At 52.6% G+C, this 13637-nt stretch overlaps 1 protein-coding gene across 1 annotated transcript; it reads left to right on the top strand.

The window, feature by feature from the left end:
• Positions 1 to 1925: 1925 nt before the first annotated feature.
• On the top strand, positions 1926 to 11812 carry C2CD4C (C2 calcium dependent domain containing 4C). The gene is given in 3 exon segments (XM_079960737.1): positions 1926 to 2085; positions 2087 to 2137; positions 9310 to 11812. Coding segments are annotated over 3 exon segments (1509 nt in total). The 5' UTR covers positions 1926 to 1992; the 3' UTR covers positions 10675 to 11812.
• Positions 11813 to 13637: the final 1825 nt, after the last annotated feature.

The raw sequence follows: 13637 nt of genomic DNA, 5'->3' as shown, positions 1-13637 counted from the left end.
GACAGGGAGCCACTGCAGACAAGGCCCCGCTCTCGTGTTGCCACCCTCTGGACCTCTTGAGGAGGGGGCACACGAAGAAGGGCCTCAAAGGATGATTTCAGGGTCCGGGTAGGTTCATATGGAAAGAGGCTGTCCTTGAGGTATTGCGGTCCTGAGCCATTTAAGGCTTTATAGGTCAAAACCAGCACTTTGAATTGGGCCCAGAAACTAATCAAAAGCCAGTGCAGTTGGACCAGGATCGGTGCAATATACCCAGACCGTCTTGCTCTGGTGAGCAACCTGGCAGCTGAATTCTGCACCAGCAGAAGTTTCCGAAACGTCTTCAGAGGCAGCCCTGCAAATAATGATAACTCTTATACAGTGGTACCTCGGGTTAAGTACTTAATTCGTTCTGGAGGTCCGTTTTTAACCTGAAACTGTTCTTAACCTGAAGCACCACTTTAGCTAATGGGGCTTTCTGCTGCCGCCGCGTCGCCGGAGCACGATTTCTGTTCTCATCCTGAAGCACTATTTCTGGGTTAGCGGAGTGTGTAACCTGAAGCGTATGTAACCTGAAGCGTCTGTAACCCGAGGTACTACTGTACGTTCAAAGACTGGAAGAGTTGGATAAATCTTTGTTCCTCCAGCTGTTCTTGGGGGTGCAGCGGCTCCCATCATTGTCCACCATTGGCCATGGGCTGGAGTCCAACCGTATCCGGAGAGCCACACAGGTACAGAAGAATATAATCCTAGAGCACGATGGGTCATCTAGTCCAACGCCTGCAATATGCACTCATAGGGGTATCTGACCCGTGACCTTGTCCTTATCAGCGCTTGGGCCTCCAGCTGTTTTTGAACTACAATTCCCATCATCCCTGACCACTGGTCTTGCTAGCTAGGGATGATGGGAGTTGTAGGCCAAAAACATCTGGAGGCCCAAGGTTGGGAAACACTGCTCTAACCCATGGGTAGGCAAACTAAGGCCCGGGGGCCGAATCTGGCCCAATCGCCTTCTCAATCTGGCCCGCAGGAGGTCCGGGAATCAGCGTGTTTTTACATGAGGAGAATGTGCCCTTTTATTTAAAACGCATCTCTGGGTTATTTGTGGGCCTGCCTGGTGTTTTTACATGAGTAGAATGTGTGCTTTTATTTAAAACGCATCTCTGGGTTATTTGTGGGGCATAAGAATTCGTTCATTTTTTTATTCCCCCCCCCCCAATATAGTCCGGCCCCCCACAAGGTCTGAGGGACAGTGGACCGGCCCCCTGCTGAAAAAGTTTGCTGACCCCTGCTCTAACCAACTGAGCTGACCGGCAAGGCTGTATCGACAAACCCCACCCATCTGGTTCGGCCGCAGTGTTCACCGGAGAGCTTTGGGCGTGTGTGAAACGCACTCTGCGTGCGCTCAGGAGCCAAAGACGCCCTTTTCGGACATCACCTTGCGATGCCTCCAGAGGTTTCTGGCTCTGAGCGCATATCCTGCTCCCCCCCACCCGCCGCCCCCAATTTCCCAGTCCCTGTACAAAAGCAGCAAGGACTGGGCTGGATAAATAAAGTATCTCTTTGTGTATGTTGAAGGTTTGAACCTTGCAACCCGGGGGCATGTTATTGGGAATATTGGGGGGTGAAATTGGGGGAAAGGGAAGGAATGGGAACAATTAAACACGTCCTCCGTACAACATTTGTTACGTTGCCCTCTGCGGAAAACGAGAAGAATAAAAACCGGAGGGAGAAGGCTGCGCTGGCGAGGGCAGCTGCGTTTTGTATCATATTAAAAAAGGTTTTAGGATGCTTCGGGATGCGTTACAGGTTGGCAGGTCCCTGCCTCCCCTCTCCAATTCATTGCAACAGGCTTCTGCGTGACAGCGGTGGCAGATGGGGGGGGGGTTCTTGCGGAGAGGGGGTGGGGGGTTTGAAAGAGAGAGAGAAAGAATGAAAAAAAAAAAAAACTGCCCGTCGCTGTCTTAGGAGGAATACGGCAGGGCTGTAATTGGAAGTCTTCTCCCGTGATGAATGAACGGTGCTAACCGAGCCGGCTATAAAACTGAACGCAGGTCCCTCGCTTATTTCATTTGCAGCCGGACCAGTTGCGGAGAGCATCTCACCCCCTTCCAGAAACACCGCAGCGCCTGTCTCCGCCGGAGTTTTCAACTTACAGGTGAGTACATTCAGTTTCTGTACTTTTTCTTATCAACACTCTGCGCAACAGCTTAAAAAAAAAGAGGGGGGAATTGGTTTGCTGGGTTTTAACACCCCCTTTCTTAGGTCCTTCCTCTTCTCCCTCTGAGGCTACGGATTTCCCCTTATATATACTCTTTTGTGGCATCCGGGTCTCCAGAGAAAGGTCAGGGGTCCCAGGGCCAATTGGCTGGCAAAGTCCAACCCCGGGGTGGTGTTTTGAGCCCGGTTGCTGCCTCAAAAGTCGCCCAGAAGAGCCCTCCCCCAGCAGGACCCAGCTGAGGTGTCCCCTGAGCATGTGAGGAGTGTAGCAGAAAGCCCCACAGGGAAGGAAGTGAGGTGGGGGAGCCAGAACCAGTGGCGTAGCGTGGGGGGTGCAGGGGGGGCCTGCTGCACCAGGCGCAACATCTGGGGGTTAGGGTTAGGGGGCGCAAATCCACGGGTTAGGGGGCACAAATTACTTGCCTTGCCCCGGGTGCTGACAACCCACGCTACGCCTTTGGCCAGAACAAAGCCGGCAAAGTTTGGTGCCGATTTACAGAGCGGCATCAGCAAAGGGGACGTCACGAGGTCCGCAGGTGTGTTTGAGAGAGAGACCCAGTCCAAATATTTGACCACGGGGAGGTGGAACAGGCTGGCCGCTCCGACCAGTGCAGGGGATACGAACCACGGTGCAACCTGCGCCAGTCTCAGCCTGGAAAAGAAATGGTTCTCCAAACTAGACGCAACCTCTAGATCTGCTTTGCATCTGTCCAGATGTTAGCGGAGAACTTGTCTGTGTAGAACCCGCTGCTTTGAACCCGAGGTCAGGAGTCAGGAGGAGAGTGGGGTGGCGGGCTGAGCCCCTAACCCCTGGCACTGCCCCTCAGTGGTGAGACGTGCCTCAGTGCTAGAAGATATCCAGGTGGAAGCGAGCGATTATCTCCCAGCTGAAACTCTGGAGGGTGCTGCTGCCAGCCAGTGTGGGCAGCACAAACCTAGGTCCCTGGCCTGGTTAGATTCAGTTGGTTAGGTGGACCAAAGATCTGACTTGGTGGAAGGAACCTCCGTTAGGTCTCACAGAGCACACACCAGCTTTGCAAAAGGGCTCTTTGATGAACAGGTCGCCCATTTCACAGGATACCCAACTGAGGCTGCTTTGCTTCTGCTGAGCTGCTTCCTTGCCTCTGCCACCCACAATCTCTCCCTTGAGAAGCAAGGACCGCCTCTGTGGTTTTCAGGTCTGCAAGGCAGGTGTGGGCTACCTGGACTGAGGGATGCGGCTCCTTCAGGAGAGCATGGATGGACAGTGTGGTTTTTTTGGGAGAGCAGAGCATTTCCAACTTGCAGCTCAGCACGTCGGCTGCGATTCCTGCATTTAAGCCGTGATCCCAGGGGGTTGGTCTGGATGAGCTTTGGGAGCCCCTTTCCGCCCCACAGTTCTGTGATTCAACGGCTGCTGCTGCAGAGCGCTGAAGTGGACTGTGTCCCAGAACCAGGGGCTGCCAGGAGTTTGATCTGTGCTGCCTCCCCGTCGGAAACCAGGAACGCTTTTCCAGACCACCTTGGTCTAATATTGTTCTCCTGGGACAAGAACTGGCAAATTGGAGCAGAACCGGAGAGATGTTGTAAGGTGTTGAGTCACACAAAGCCCTGTTGCACTGACTCCGACCACTAGTCTAGCTGGCTCGAGGGTTTCAAAGAGGGAGACGCTCTCCAGGGTACCAGGGACTGAGTCTAGCGAACTCGAGATCCTTTAACATGTTGCTGTGACCCTTCAGACACAGCTGAACTACAACTCCCATGATCCCTAGCCTTTGGTGATGTTGGCAGGGGGCCGAGGGGCCATCGATTTCCCCAGACGCCCTTTCCCCCCCAAGCGGAAGATTGATAAGGGAGCAATCCGATTCAATTTGTACTGGAAAGCAAATCGATTTGGGTTTGCTCTTCCTGGAACCATCGGGGGAGCTGAAACGCAGCCGTCCTCTGAAACCCGCAATTTTGCAATGCGGTTCTGCAGACAAACAAACAAAATGCGTGCAAAAAAATTGAATGTACGCATACAAAGGCATCTCAGTGAGAACAACCCAGGAAAAGCCTTATTATTAGGGAAGGAATGCTTTGCAAAAAGAATGCACCAAAAGTATCAGGCAAAATTTCATACAGATGTACAGTGGTACCTCAGGTTACATACGCTTCAGGTTACATATGCTTCAGGGTACATACGCTTCAGGTTACAGACTCCGCTAACCCAGAAATAGTGCTTCAGCTTAAGAACTTTGCTTCAGGTTGAGAACAGAAATCGTGCTCCGGTGGCGTGGCAGCAGCAGGAGGCCCCATTAGCTAAAGTGGTGCTTCAGGTTAAGAACAGTTTCAGGTTAAGTACAGACCTCCGGAAGGAATTAAGTACTTAATCTGAGGTACCACTGTATGTATATGAGGAGATGTTTTCACTAAAGCGCTGTTGAATTTTCATGGGGACTTTCCCCCCCAAAAAATCATGCACTGATGTGGAGAACTGGAACTCAGGATAGGGTAAGCGAGGAACTGAGGGCAGAACCACGCCAGATGTTTAAAGCACATCTAATGCACATTTTAGGGATGCAGGTGGCGCTGTGGGTTAAACCACAGAGCCTAGGACTTGCTGATCAGAAGGTCGGCGGTTCGAATCCCCGCAATGACGTGGTGAGCTGCCGTTGCTCGGTCCCTGCTCCTGCCCACCTAGCAGTTCGAAAGCACATCAAAGTGCAAGTAGATAAATAGGTACCGCTCCGGCGGGAAGGTAAATGACGTTTCCGTGCGCTGCTCTGGTTTGCCAGAAGCGGCGTAGTCATGCTGGCCACATGACCCGGAAGCTGTACGCCGGCTCCCTCGGCCAATAAAGCGAGATGAATGCCGCAACCCCAGAGTTGGCCACGACTGGACCTAATGGTCAGGGGTCCCTTTACGTTTACCTAATGCACATTTAAAGCACATGGCTCCCCCCCCTTCGAAGAATTCCGGGAGCTGCCATTTCCCCTTGCACAGAACTACAATTCCCAGCACGCTTAACAAGCTACAGATGCCAAGATTCCTTGGCAGAAGCTGCAAGGTTTAAATATGAGTTAACTGTGCTTTGGATTTGCAGCGTGACTCCCGTGACTGGGGAGCCTCCAGATGTCTCTGGGCTGCAACTCGTAGAATCATAGCATTGTAGATTTGGAATGAGACCCTAAAAGGTCCGCTAGTCCAGCCCCTTGCATTGCAGGAACCTCAGCTAAAGCATCCCTGATCAGATGCTCTCCTACTAAACTGCGCTCTGCTCCCCCCAAGTGTTTTATTTATTTCAGTCGCACCCCACCTTTTTGTCCAAGGAGCACAACATCCCTGTGAGGTAGACCAGGCTGAGAGGCAGTGACTGGCCCCCCCAAGATCACCCAGCGAGCTGCATGGCCGAGACGAGATTTGAACCTGGGTTGAGAGCAGTACATGTGAAAAGGATCTAGGAGTCTTGGTTGACCACAAACTTGACATGAGCCAACAGTGTGATGCGGCAGCTAAAAAAGCCAATGCAATTCTGGGCTGCATCAATAGGAGTATAGCATCTACATCAAGGGAAGTAATAGTGCCACTGTATTCTGCTCTGGTCAGACCTCACCTGGAGTACTGTGTCCAGTTCTGGGCACCACAGTTCAAGGAGGACACTGACAAACTGGAACGTGTCCAGAGGAGGGCAACCAAAATGGTCAAAGGCCTGGAAACGATGCCTTATGAGGAACCGCTAAGGGAGCTGGGCATGTTTAGCCTGGAGAAGAGGAGGTTAAGGGGTGATATGATAGCCATGTTCAAATATATAAAAGGATGTCACATAGAGGAGGGAGAAAGGTTGTTTTCTGCTGCTCCAGAGAAGCGGACACGGAGCAATGGTTCCAAACTACAAGAAAGAAGATTCCACCTAAACATTAGGAAGAACTTCCTGACAGTAAGAGCTGTTTGACAGTGGAATTTGCTGCCGAGGAGTGTGGTGGAGTCTCCTTCTTTGGAGGTCTTTAAGCAGAGGCTTGACAACCATATGTCAGGAGTGCTCTGATGGTGTTTCCTGCTTGGCAGGGGGTTGGACTCGATGGCCCTTGTGGTCTCTTCCAACTCTATGATTCTATGATTCTATTCTATGACACTCTAACCATTGGCGGCATCCCTCAGGAGCAGGTGACAATGCTGGTTATAAATTTCTACCATTCCTTCCAGACGATCCCGGGTCAGAAAAAGGCCAAAGCAGTAAAAAAAAAAAAAAAGTCCATTTAAAATCTAGGATATAAAAGAATTCACATTTAACGTAATTGAGAGCTATAACAGATGTCTATGCTGCCCAGCGGCAGACTCTGAAGGTCTGCAGCCAAAACTTGCTGTCATAATGGATTTCAGGTAGATATTCACCTGTGACAACCTAATTATTATTATTAGTAGTAGTAGTCATAAGGTAAAGGCAAAGGACCCCTGGACAGTTAAGTCCAGTCAAAGGCGACTATGGGGTTGCGGCGCTCATCTCGCTTTCAGGCCGAGGGAGCCGGCGTTTGTCCACAGACAGCTTTCTAGGTCATGTGGCCAGCAGGACTAAACCACTTCTGGCGCAACGGGAGACCGTGACGGAAACCAGAGCGCACGGAAATGCCATTTACCTTCCCGCCGCAGTGGTACCTATTTAGCTACTTGCACTGGTGTGCTTTCGAACTGCTAGGTGGGCAGGAGCTGAGACAGAGCAACGGGAGCTCACTCTTTTCAAACCACCCAAGTTGGTAGCCATTACTGACTCAGTTTTAACTCTGCTGTGTGAAGAAGGACTTACTTTTTTCTCTTTCCCAAATCTTCAGCTCTTTTGGGTTTCCTTGGTTGCGAGAGACCAGGGAACCGGCTGAATTTCAGAGGTATCCGAAAGAGCCTTTTGTATATAATTTTATTAAGTTTTCTCCTTTACAACTGAAAACACTCATTTTGCACCCTTAAGACATCGACGACTTCCCTTCTTCTCTTTCCATGGTTCATTTCGCATATCGTAAATACCTGAATATTTTGCAAAAACCAGACCGTTCATTATTCCATCAAAACTTGTTTACACTGATGAATTTATCTTAAGGCTGGCAGCGTTTTCAGCCGTACGCAACTCTTTCCCATATAGCCAATAAACGTTTTCAAATCTTCTCTAAACCTATGTTCTTCTTGTTCTCTTATTCTGTATGTTCTGCCTGCGAGTTGTGCATATTCTGTCAACTCAAGTTGCCATTATTTTGGTTCCGACCTTGCTCGTTTTCCATTTTGGGGCTAACAAAGCACAGGCCGCCATAAAGATAAAGGGACCCCTGACCGTTAGGTCCAGTCGTGGCCGACTCTGGGGTTGCGGTGCTCATCTCACTATTTTTGCAAGGGGCTCAGAGTCCCTTGTGGCAGCAAAGATCAACCCCCCCAGTGGTCATCTGTGTAAGGTAAAGGGACCCCTGACCATTAGGTCCAGTCGTGTCCGACTCTGGGGTTGCGGCGCTCATCTCGCTTTACTGGCCGAGGGAGCCGGCGTACAGCTTCCGGGTCATGTGGCCAGCAGCACTAAGCCGCTTCTGGCGAACCAGAGCAGCGCACGGAAACGTCGTTTACCTTCCCGCCGGAGCGCTACCTATTTATCTACTTGCACTTTGACGTGCTTTCGAACTGCTAGTTTGGCAGGAGCAGGGACCGAGCAATGGGAGCTCACCCTGTCGCAGAGACTCGAACCGCTGACCTTCTGATCGGCAAGCCCTAGGCTCTGTGGTTTAACCCACAGCGCCACCCACATCCCCATGTGCCGCAGTAGTGGCATGCAATTTCTCACGTCTTTTGAGTCAGCTGCAGCAAAAGCTCCTCTCACTCTGAACGCAGACCTCTGTCCCCCCCTCCCCGTGAAGTTCATCCGTCTAGAGGTGTCCAGCATTTGTGCGGCAAATATCAGTGCAATATTGATTCTCTTTCTCTCTGCAAAGGCAGAGAGAGATAAAGTGTGTGTGCTTTGAAGGAATGTTGCTTTGCAACGCCATCGGAAAAGCATTTGTCACTGGCGAAGAAGTTGAGAAGCAAGCAAGTGTTTATAGCCTTCAGACACTTTCCCCTGGGTCTCAGGCCGCTCATTTTGTAGCGGACGCTGGCATCTAGGCTTAATGTCTGTTGGTGTGAGGTGGAATATCTCGAGTCCAGTGGGAAATTGAGCCTTTTAAGCTCACACGAGATGTTTCTTCAGCGGGAAGAGCGAGAGCTAAAAGAGTCAGCTGTGGGGACGCCAGGAGCGAAATCAGATTTTCACGCTTTTCCTTCCTTGCACACCTGGAAAAGGAAACTCCCACTGGTATAATGAGCAGAGAGAGAATTCTGCCTCTGCATGTGAGGTTTGTTATGTGGCAGCAAAGGGAGAAGTGTACCCCTGTGAAATCTGCACCCAGAGAAAGGCAGGACAGAAGAAGAGAATGCCATTGTTCGCTCAACGCATAGGTAAACTGTGGAACTCTCTCCAGCAGAACTAAGGTAAAGGTAAAGGGACCCCTGACCATTAGGTCCAGTCGTGACCGACTCTGGGGTTGCGGCGCTCATCTCGCTTTACTGGCTGAGGGAGCTGGCGTACAGCTTCCGGGTCATGTGGCCAGCAGGACTAAGCCGCTTCTGGCGAACCAGAGCAGCACATGGAAACGCCGTTTACCTTCCCGCCGGAGCGGTACCTATTTATCTACTTGCACTTTGACATGCTTTTGAATTGCTAGGTTGGCAGGAGCTGGGACTGAGCGATGGGAGCTCACCCCCTGGTGGGGATTTGAACCGCGACCTTCTGATCGGCAAGTCGTAGGCTCTGTGGTTTAACCCACAGCGCCACCCGCGCCCCTTATTCCATCCTTAGACCAAGGTAAAGTTCACAAACCGGGACACTGCTTCCGGTTTAGCGGAGTTCGTAAACTGAATAGTTCGTAAACAGGGCTGTCCTTAAACCGAGGTACCACTGCACTGTCCTCCTGCTCCTGGGAAGATTCACGATCCGTATCAGGAGCAGAGAGAGGCTCCTAGCATTCTTCATCAGTGCAGCCCTCCTCAGCACGGTCCCTGACAGACCATGCCTTCGTTCTTCCCGTTCGTCAATATCAGTCTCTTAGCTACCATTAACCCTGTCTTCTTTCTGCCTATCAGGTGTCTGGACTTGCCAACTCCTCACCTGGAAAGAGGAGCTGCGGAAGTGAGAAAATGTGGTTGCTGGAGAAAATCCGCGGCTCGGTGGAGAACGGCGGCTCCCGGGGGAACGGCGACTCCGGAGATAAGCAGTCCAAAGGGCCTCTGTACAGCAACGTCCTGACGCCGGACAAGATCCCGGATTTCTTCATCCCGCCCAAGCTCCCGATGGTGCCCCCGGAAGCAGAGGGGGCAGAAGGGAAGGCAAAGCCCAATCTGGGCACGTCGGCCTCAGAGCAGAACCTCTCGGCCCGCAAGCCGCAGCGCAGCCCGCGCTTGCCGGCTAAAGCCGCCTCGGAGAGCAAAAATCTGCTGAAGGCTGCCAGCCGCCACATCATCCAGATCGAGAGCGCTGACGAATGGGCGTCGGAGGAGGACTTCAGCACCAACGCGGACCCCCAGTCGCAGACAGCCATGTCCCTTCCGTACGTGCCCAAGGCGCAGACATCGTACGGCTTTGCCACGCTCATGGAGAGTCCCCACACTCGTCGCAAGGAGTCTCTCTTCCACAGTGAGCACACCAGCCTGTGCCCATCGCAGTCGACCTCTCCCAGCTCCCAGCGGAGGTCTCCTTCGGCAGGGAGCAAGACCAACGGCGAGGGCGGCCACCTCAACCCTTCGGACATCAGCATGTCCCTGATGAACCCCTACCGCTACTTCAGCGGCGGTGAAAGCGACACGTGCTCCTCGGCCGAGTCGTCCCCGTTCGGCTCCCCCTTGCTCTCACGCTCGGTGTCGCTTCTGAAGATCTTCAGCCAGGAGAGCCAGTCCAAAGTCATCAAGCTGAAGCACTCGGTGGCGCGCAACAGCTCCCTCTCCACCGACGACAGCTCGGCCGACACCAGCCCCAGCTTGCAGCGGCGCCAGCGGTGCGCCACCCCTCCTGCGGGGGCAGCTGGTGCGGCACAACAGCCGGCGGCGCCGGCGGACCAGCCGGAGCGACTTCACAAGGAGCACATCATCCCACTGAGCAAAGGGGGCAGCATGCGGCTGGCGGCCGAATACAACCCTTCGAGTGCACGCCTTCGGGTGCGCGTCATCACGGCAGAAGACCTCTACGACAAGCACTGCGACGCGCGGAGCATCAACTGCTGCGTGGCCCTCTATCTGAACCCCGGGAAGTTGCAGAAGCAGCGCAGCACCATCATCAAGAACAGCCGCTACCCCGTCTTCAACGAAGATTTCTTCTTCGACGGGCTGGGGGCCGGCAATGCCAAGAAACTGTCCCTCAAGGTCAAGGTGCTCAACAAGGGAGGTAGCCTCAAGAGAGACACCCTGATGGGCGAGAAGGAGCTCCCCTTAACTTCTTTGCTCCCATTTTCGTAAAACGACCTTGGTCACGCCTCCCGCTTGCACCCGTCCCGCGCGGAATGGCTCGTTCCTCCACCCTGTAAATACAAGGAAGCTGGAGGGGGAGGCTGACACAAGATGGTGATGTCTACTCAGTGTCCACTCCCCCACCCCAAAAAATGCTTGCTGCATGTTTTAGGGCAGGGAGGGAGGGGGGGATTAAGCATGTAATCTCGCCGGCTGCTGGTGCGAACCCTTTCCTTGCGAGATCAAAAATATAATTGCCTGTCCGGGGTGGACGAGATATTGCCCTGTGCACAGTGAAGCGTTCTGAATTTATCAAAGAGATGCGCTCATTGCGGGGAGATAAGGGGGGGTGACTAAAGGGCTGTTGTAAGTCTGGGAATGGATTCTCAGAACGGATTCTTGCTGCGGCATGCGGATGCATGAACGCAATGGGCTTTTTGCTATGCTTCCTTCTCCCTGTTGTACCCGGACCCCGTCGAAATGCATGCACCGTAGCAAACTGGCGATCCCTATCGGCCACCAGCTGTTCTTGACCGACATTGTCTGAGCAGAGGTGGTCAACAGACAGGAATTAATCTGGTGGGAGACAGCGTGAACCAGGGGTCGCCAACTTTATGGGATCTGTGGGTGCGGTTAGAAACCCGGAGAAATGGTTGTGGGCACACGACCTGTTCTGTTGGGTACGGCAGAACGCTTATATCAAGAACTAATTTTGAGTGGGGGTTAGGGTAAGAGACTTTGCTGTCGGTTTCCTGTGCCGCCACAGCTGCCATGTTGGCGACCCTCAGTGTAAATAACCCAGTTGCCTTATGGAAAAGGGGACAGGGGAAATGACCCTCGTTATCCGAACATCCTCGCCTTAACAACCTTTTGCAAACGATGGATTTGCACCTGGGAGCTGGGGGTGGCTCGTTCTTTTGCAAGGAGGTACCCTAGCAAGGATGGGACGCGGGTGGCGCTGTGGGTTAAACCACAGAGCCTAGGACTTGCTGATCAGAAGGTCGGCGGTTCGAATCCCCGCGACGACGGGGTGAGCTCCCGTTGCTCGGTCCCTGCTCCTGCCCACCTAGCAGTTCGAAAGCACGTAAAAGTGCAAGTAGATAAATAGGTACCACTCCGGCGGGAAGGTAAACGGTGTTTCTGTGCGCTGCTCCAGAAGTGGCTTAGTCCTGCTGGCCACATGACCCGGAAGCTGTACGCCGGCTCCCTCGGCCAGTAAAGTGAGATGAGCGCCGCAACCCCAGAGTCGGCCACGACTGGACCTAATGGTCAGGGGTCCCTTTACCTTTACCCTAGCAAGGAGCTATGGGCAGTGGCACCCCCCCCTTTCCAAAGCTGTAAAGCTGCTGTCATGAAGGCCAACACCAGATGTTTTGTAAAACTGGGGGGTTGTTCATCTTTCTACCTTCTTTTCCCATTGGGAAAACCCAACAGGCAGAGCTGCTCCCGGTGTGATGGGTTTGTGGCTTTGCAGGGTTTGCAAAGGGCCTCTGTTACGCTGCCCAAATAGGTACCGTATTTATCGCTCTATAAGACTCACCAGACCACAAGACGCACCTAGTTTTTGGAGGAGGAAAACAAGAATAAAAATATGCTGAATCTCAGAAGCCAGAACAGCAAGAGGGATCGCTGCGCAGTGAAAGCAGCAATCCCTCTTGCTGTTCTGGATTCTGGGATAGCTGCGCAGCCTGCATTCGCTCCATAAGACGCACACACATTTCCCCTTACTTTTTAGGAGGGGAAAAGTGAGTCTTATAGAGCAAAAAATACAGTAACTCCCCCCTCCCTTTCTCTGGAAGCAGGGAAGCCCCCTTAAATTGCCTTACACTGCTCTGGTCCATATCTGGTCCAGGGTTTTTGGTCTGAGCAGGGTCTTCCGCATCTCTCCTGATGTTTTTGTTCCTTCTAACTGGAGATAGGGATTGGAACTGGGACCTTGTACAGGCAAAAACATAGTGCTCTACTGCTAGAGCCAGTGTGGTGTAGTGGTTAAGAGCAGTAGTCTCATAATCTGGGGAACCGGGTTCGCGTCTCCGCTCCTCCACCTGCAGCTGCTGGGTGACCTTGGGCCAGTCACACTTCTCTGAAGTCTCTCAGCCCCACTCACCTCACAGAGTGTTTGTTGTGGGGGAGGAAGGGAAAGGAGAATGTTAGCCGCTTTGAGACTCCTTCGGGTAGTGATAAAGCGGGATATAAATCCAAACTCTTCTTCTTCTGAGTTACAGTCCTCTTCCTTAGGAAGTAGAGATCTCAGCACCGATCCAAACCTCTCGCATGGCAGGCAAGGAGATAACCAGCGGGACCAGGATTCGAACGTGGGACATCTTGCATGCAACACATGTGCTCTGTGGCTGAGCTATGGTTCTTTTCACACTTGGGGTACCAGATTCCTATCACCCACCGTCATCCCCTCTTTCCCTTCCTCTTGCTTTTTGGGAATTCTTGTGTTGGTTTTGAAGTGCTCCGTCAGGGTTCTCTCCCCCTGCACTGCCCCTTTCTTGCTTCCTCAAAACCGACACGCACCCCCACTTTTGCACAAAAGAAAGGCCGGCAGTTCGAATCCTCGCAATGACGGGGTGAGCTCCCATTGCTCGGTCCCTGCTCATGCCAACCTAGCAGTTTGAAAGCACGTCAAGTGCAAGTAGATAAATAGGTACTGCTCTGGCGGGAAGGTAAACGGTGTTTCCATGTGCTGCTCTGGTTCGGCCACGACTGGACCTAACGATCAGGGGTCCCTTTACCTTTACTTTAAGAAAGCTGGGCAGTTGTGCTGGAATCTGCAACACCCTTTGATGGACAGGTGCCAGGGTTAAAATATTGCCTATCGAACATTGCTGCCTTTTAATCCCTGTGGGCAGAGGCTCAGTGTAGATGCTTGTTGATGGATCACAAACACGCCAAAGACAGATTCAGGGGAGTGTGATTGGTTTGGTCACACAGGGCACAGAGCTTCAGAGGCACTGCAGGGAACA

Source organism: Podarcis cretensis (genome assembly GCF_951804945.1).
Source record: "Podarcis cretensis genome assembly, chromosome: 18".
NCBI classification, from domain to species: Eukaryota; Metazoa; Chordata; class Lepidosauria; order Squamata; family Lacertidae; genus Podarcis; species Podarcis cretensis.
The sequence above is the reverse complement of the archived record's forward strand: the minus strand, read 5'-3'. Positions and strand labels throughout refer to the sequence as shown.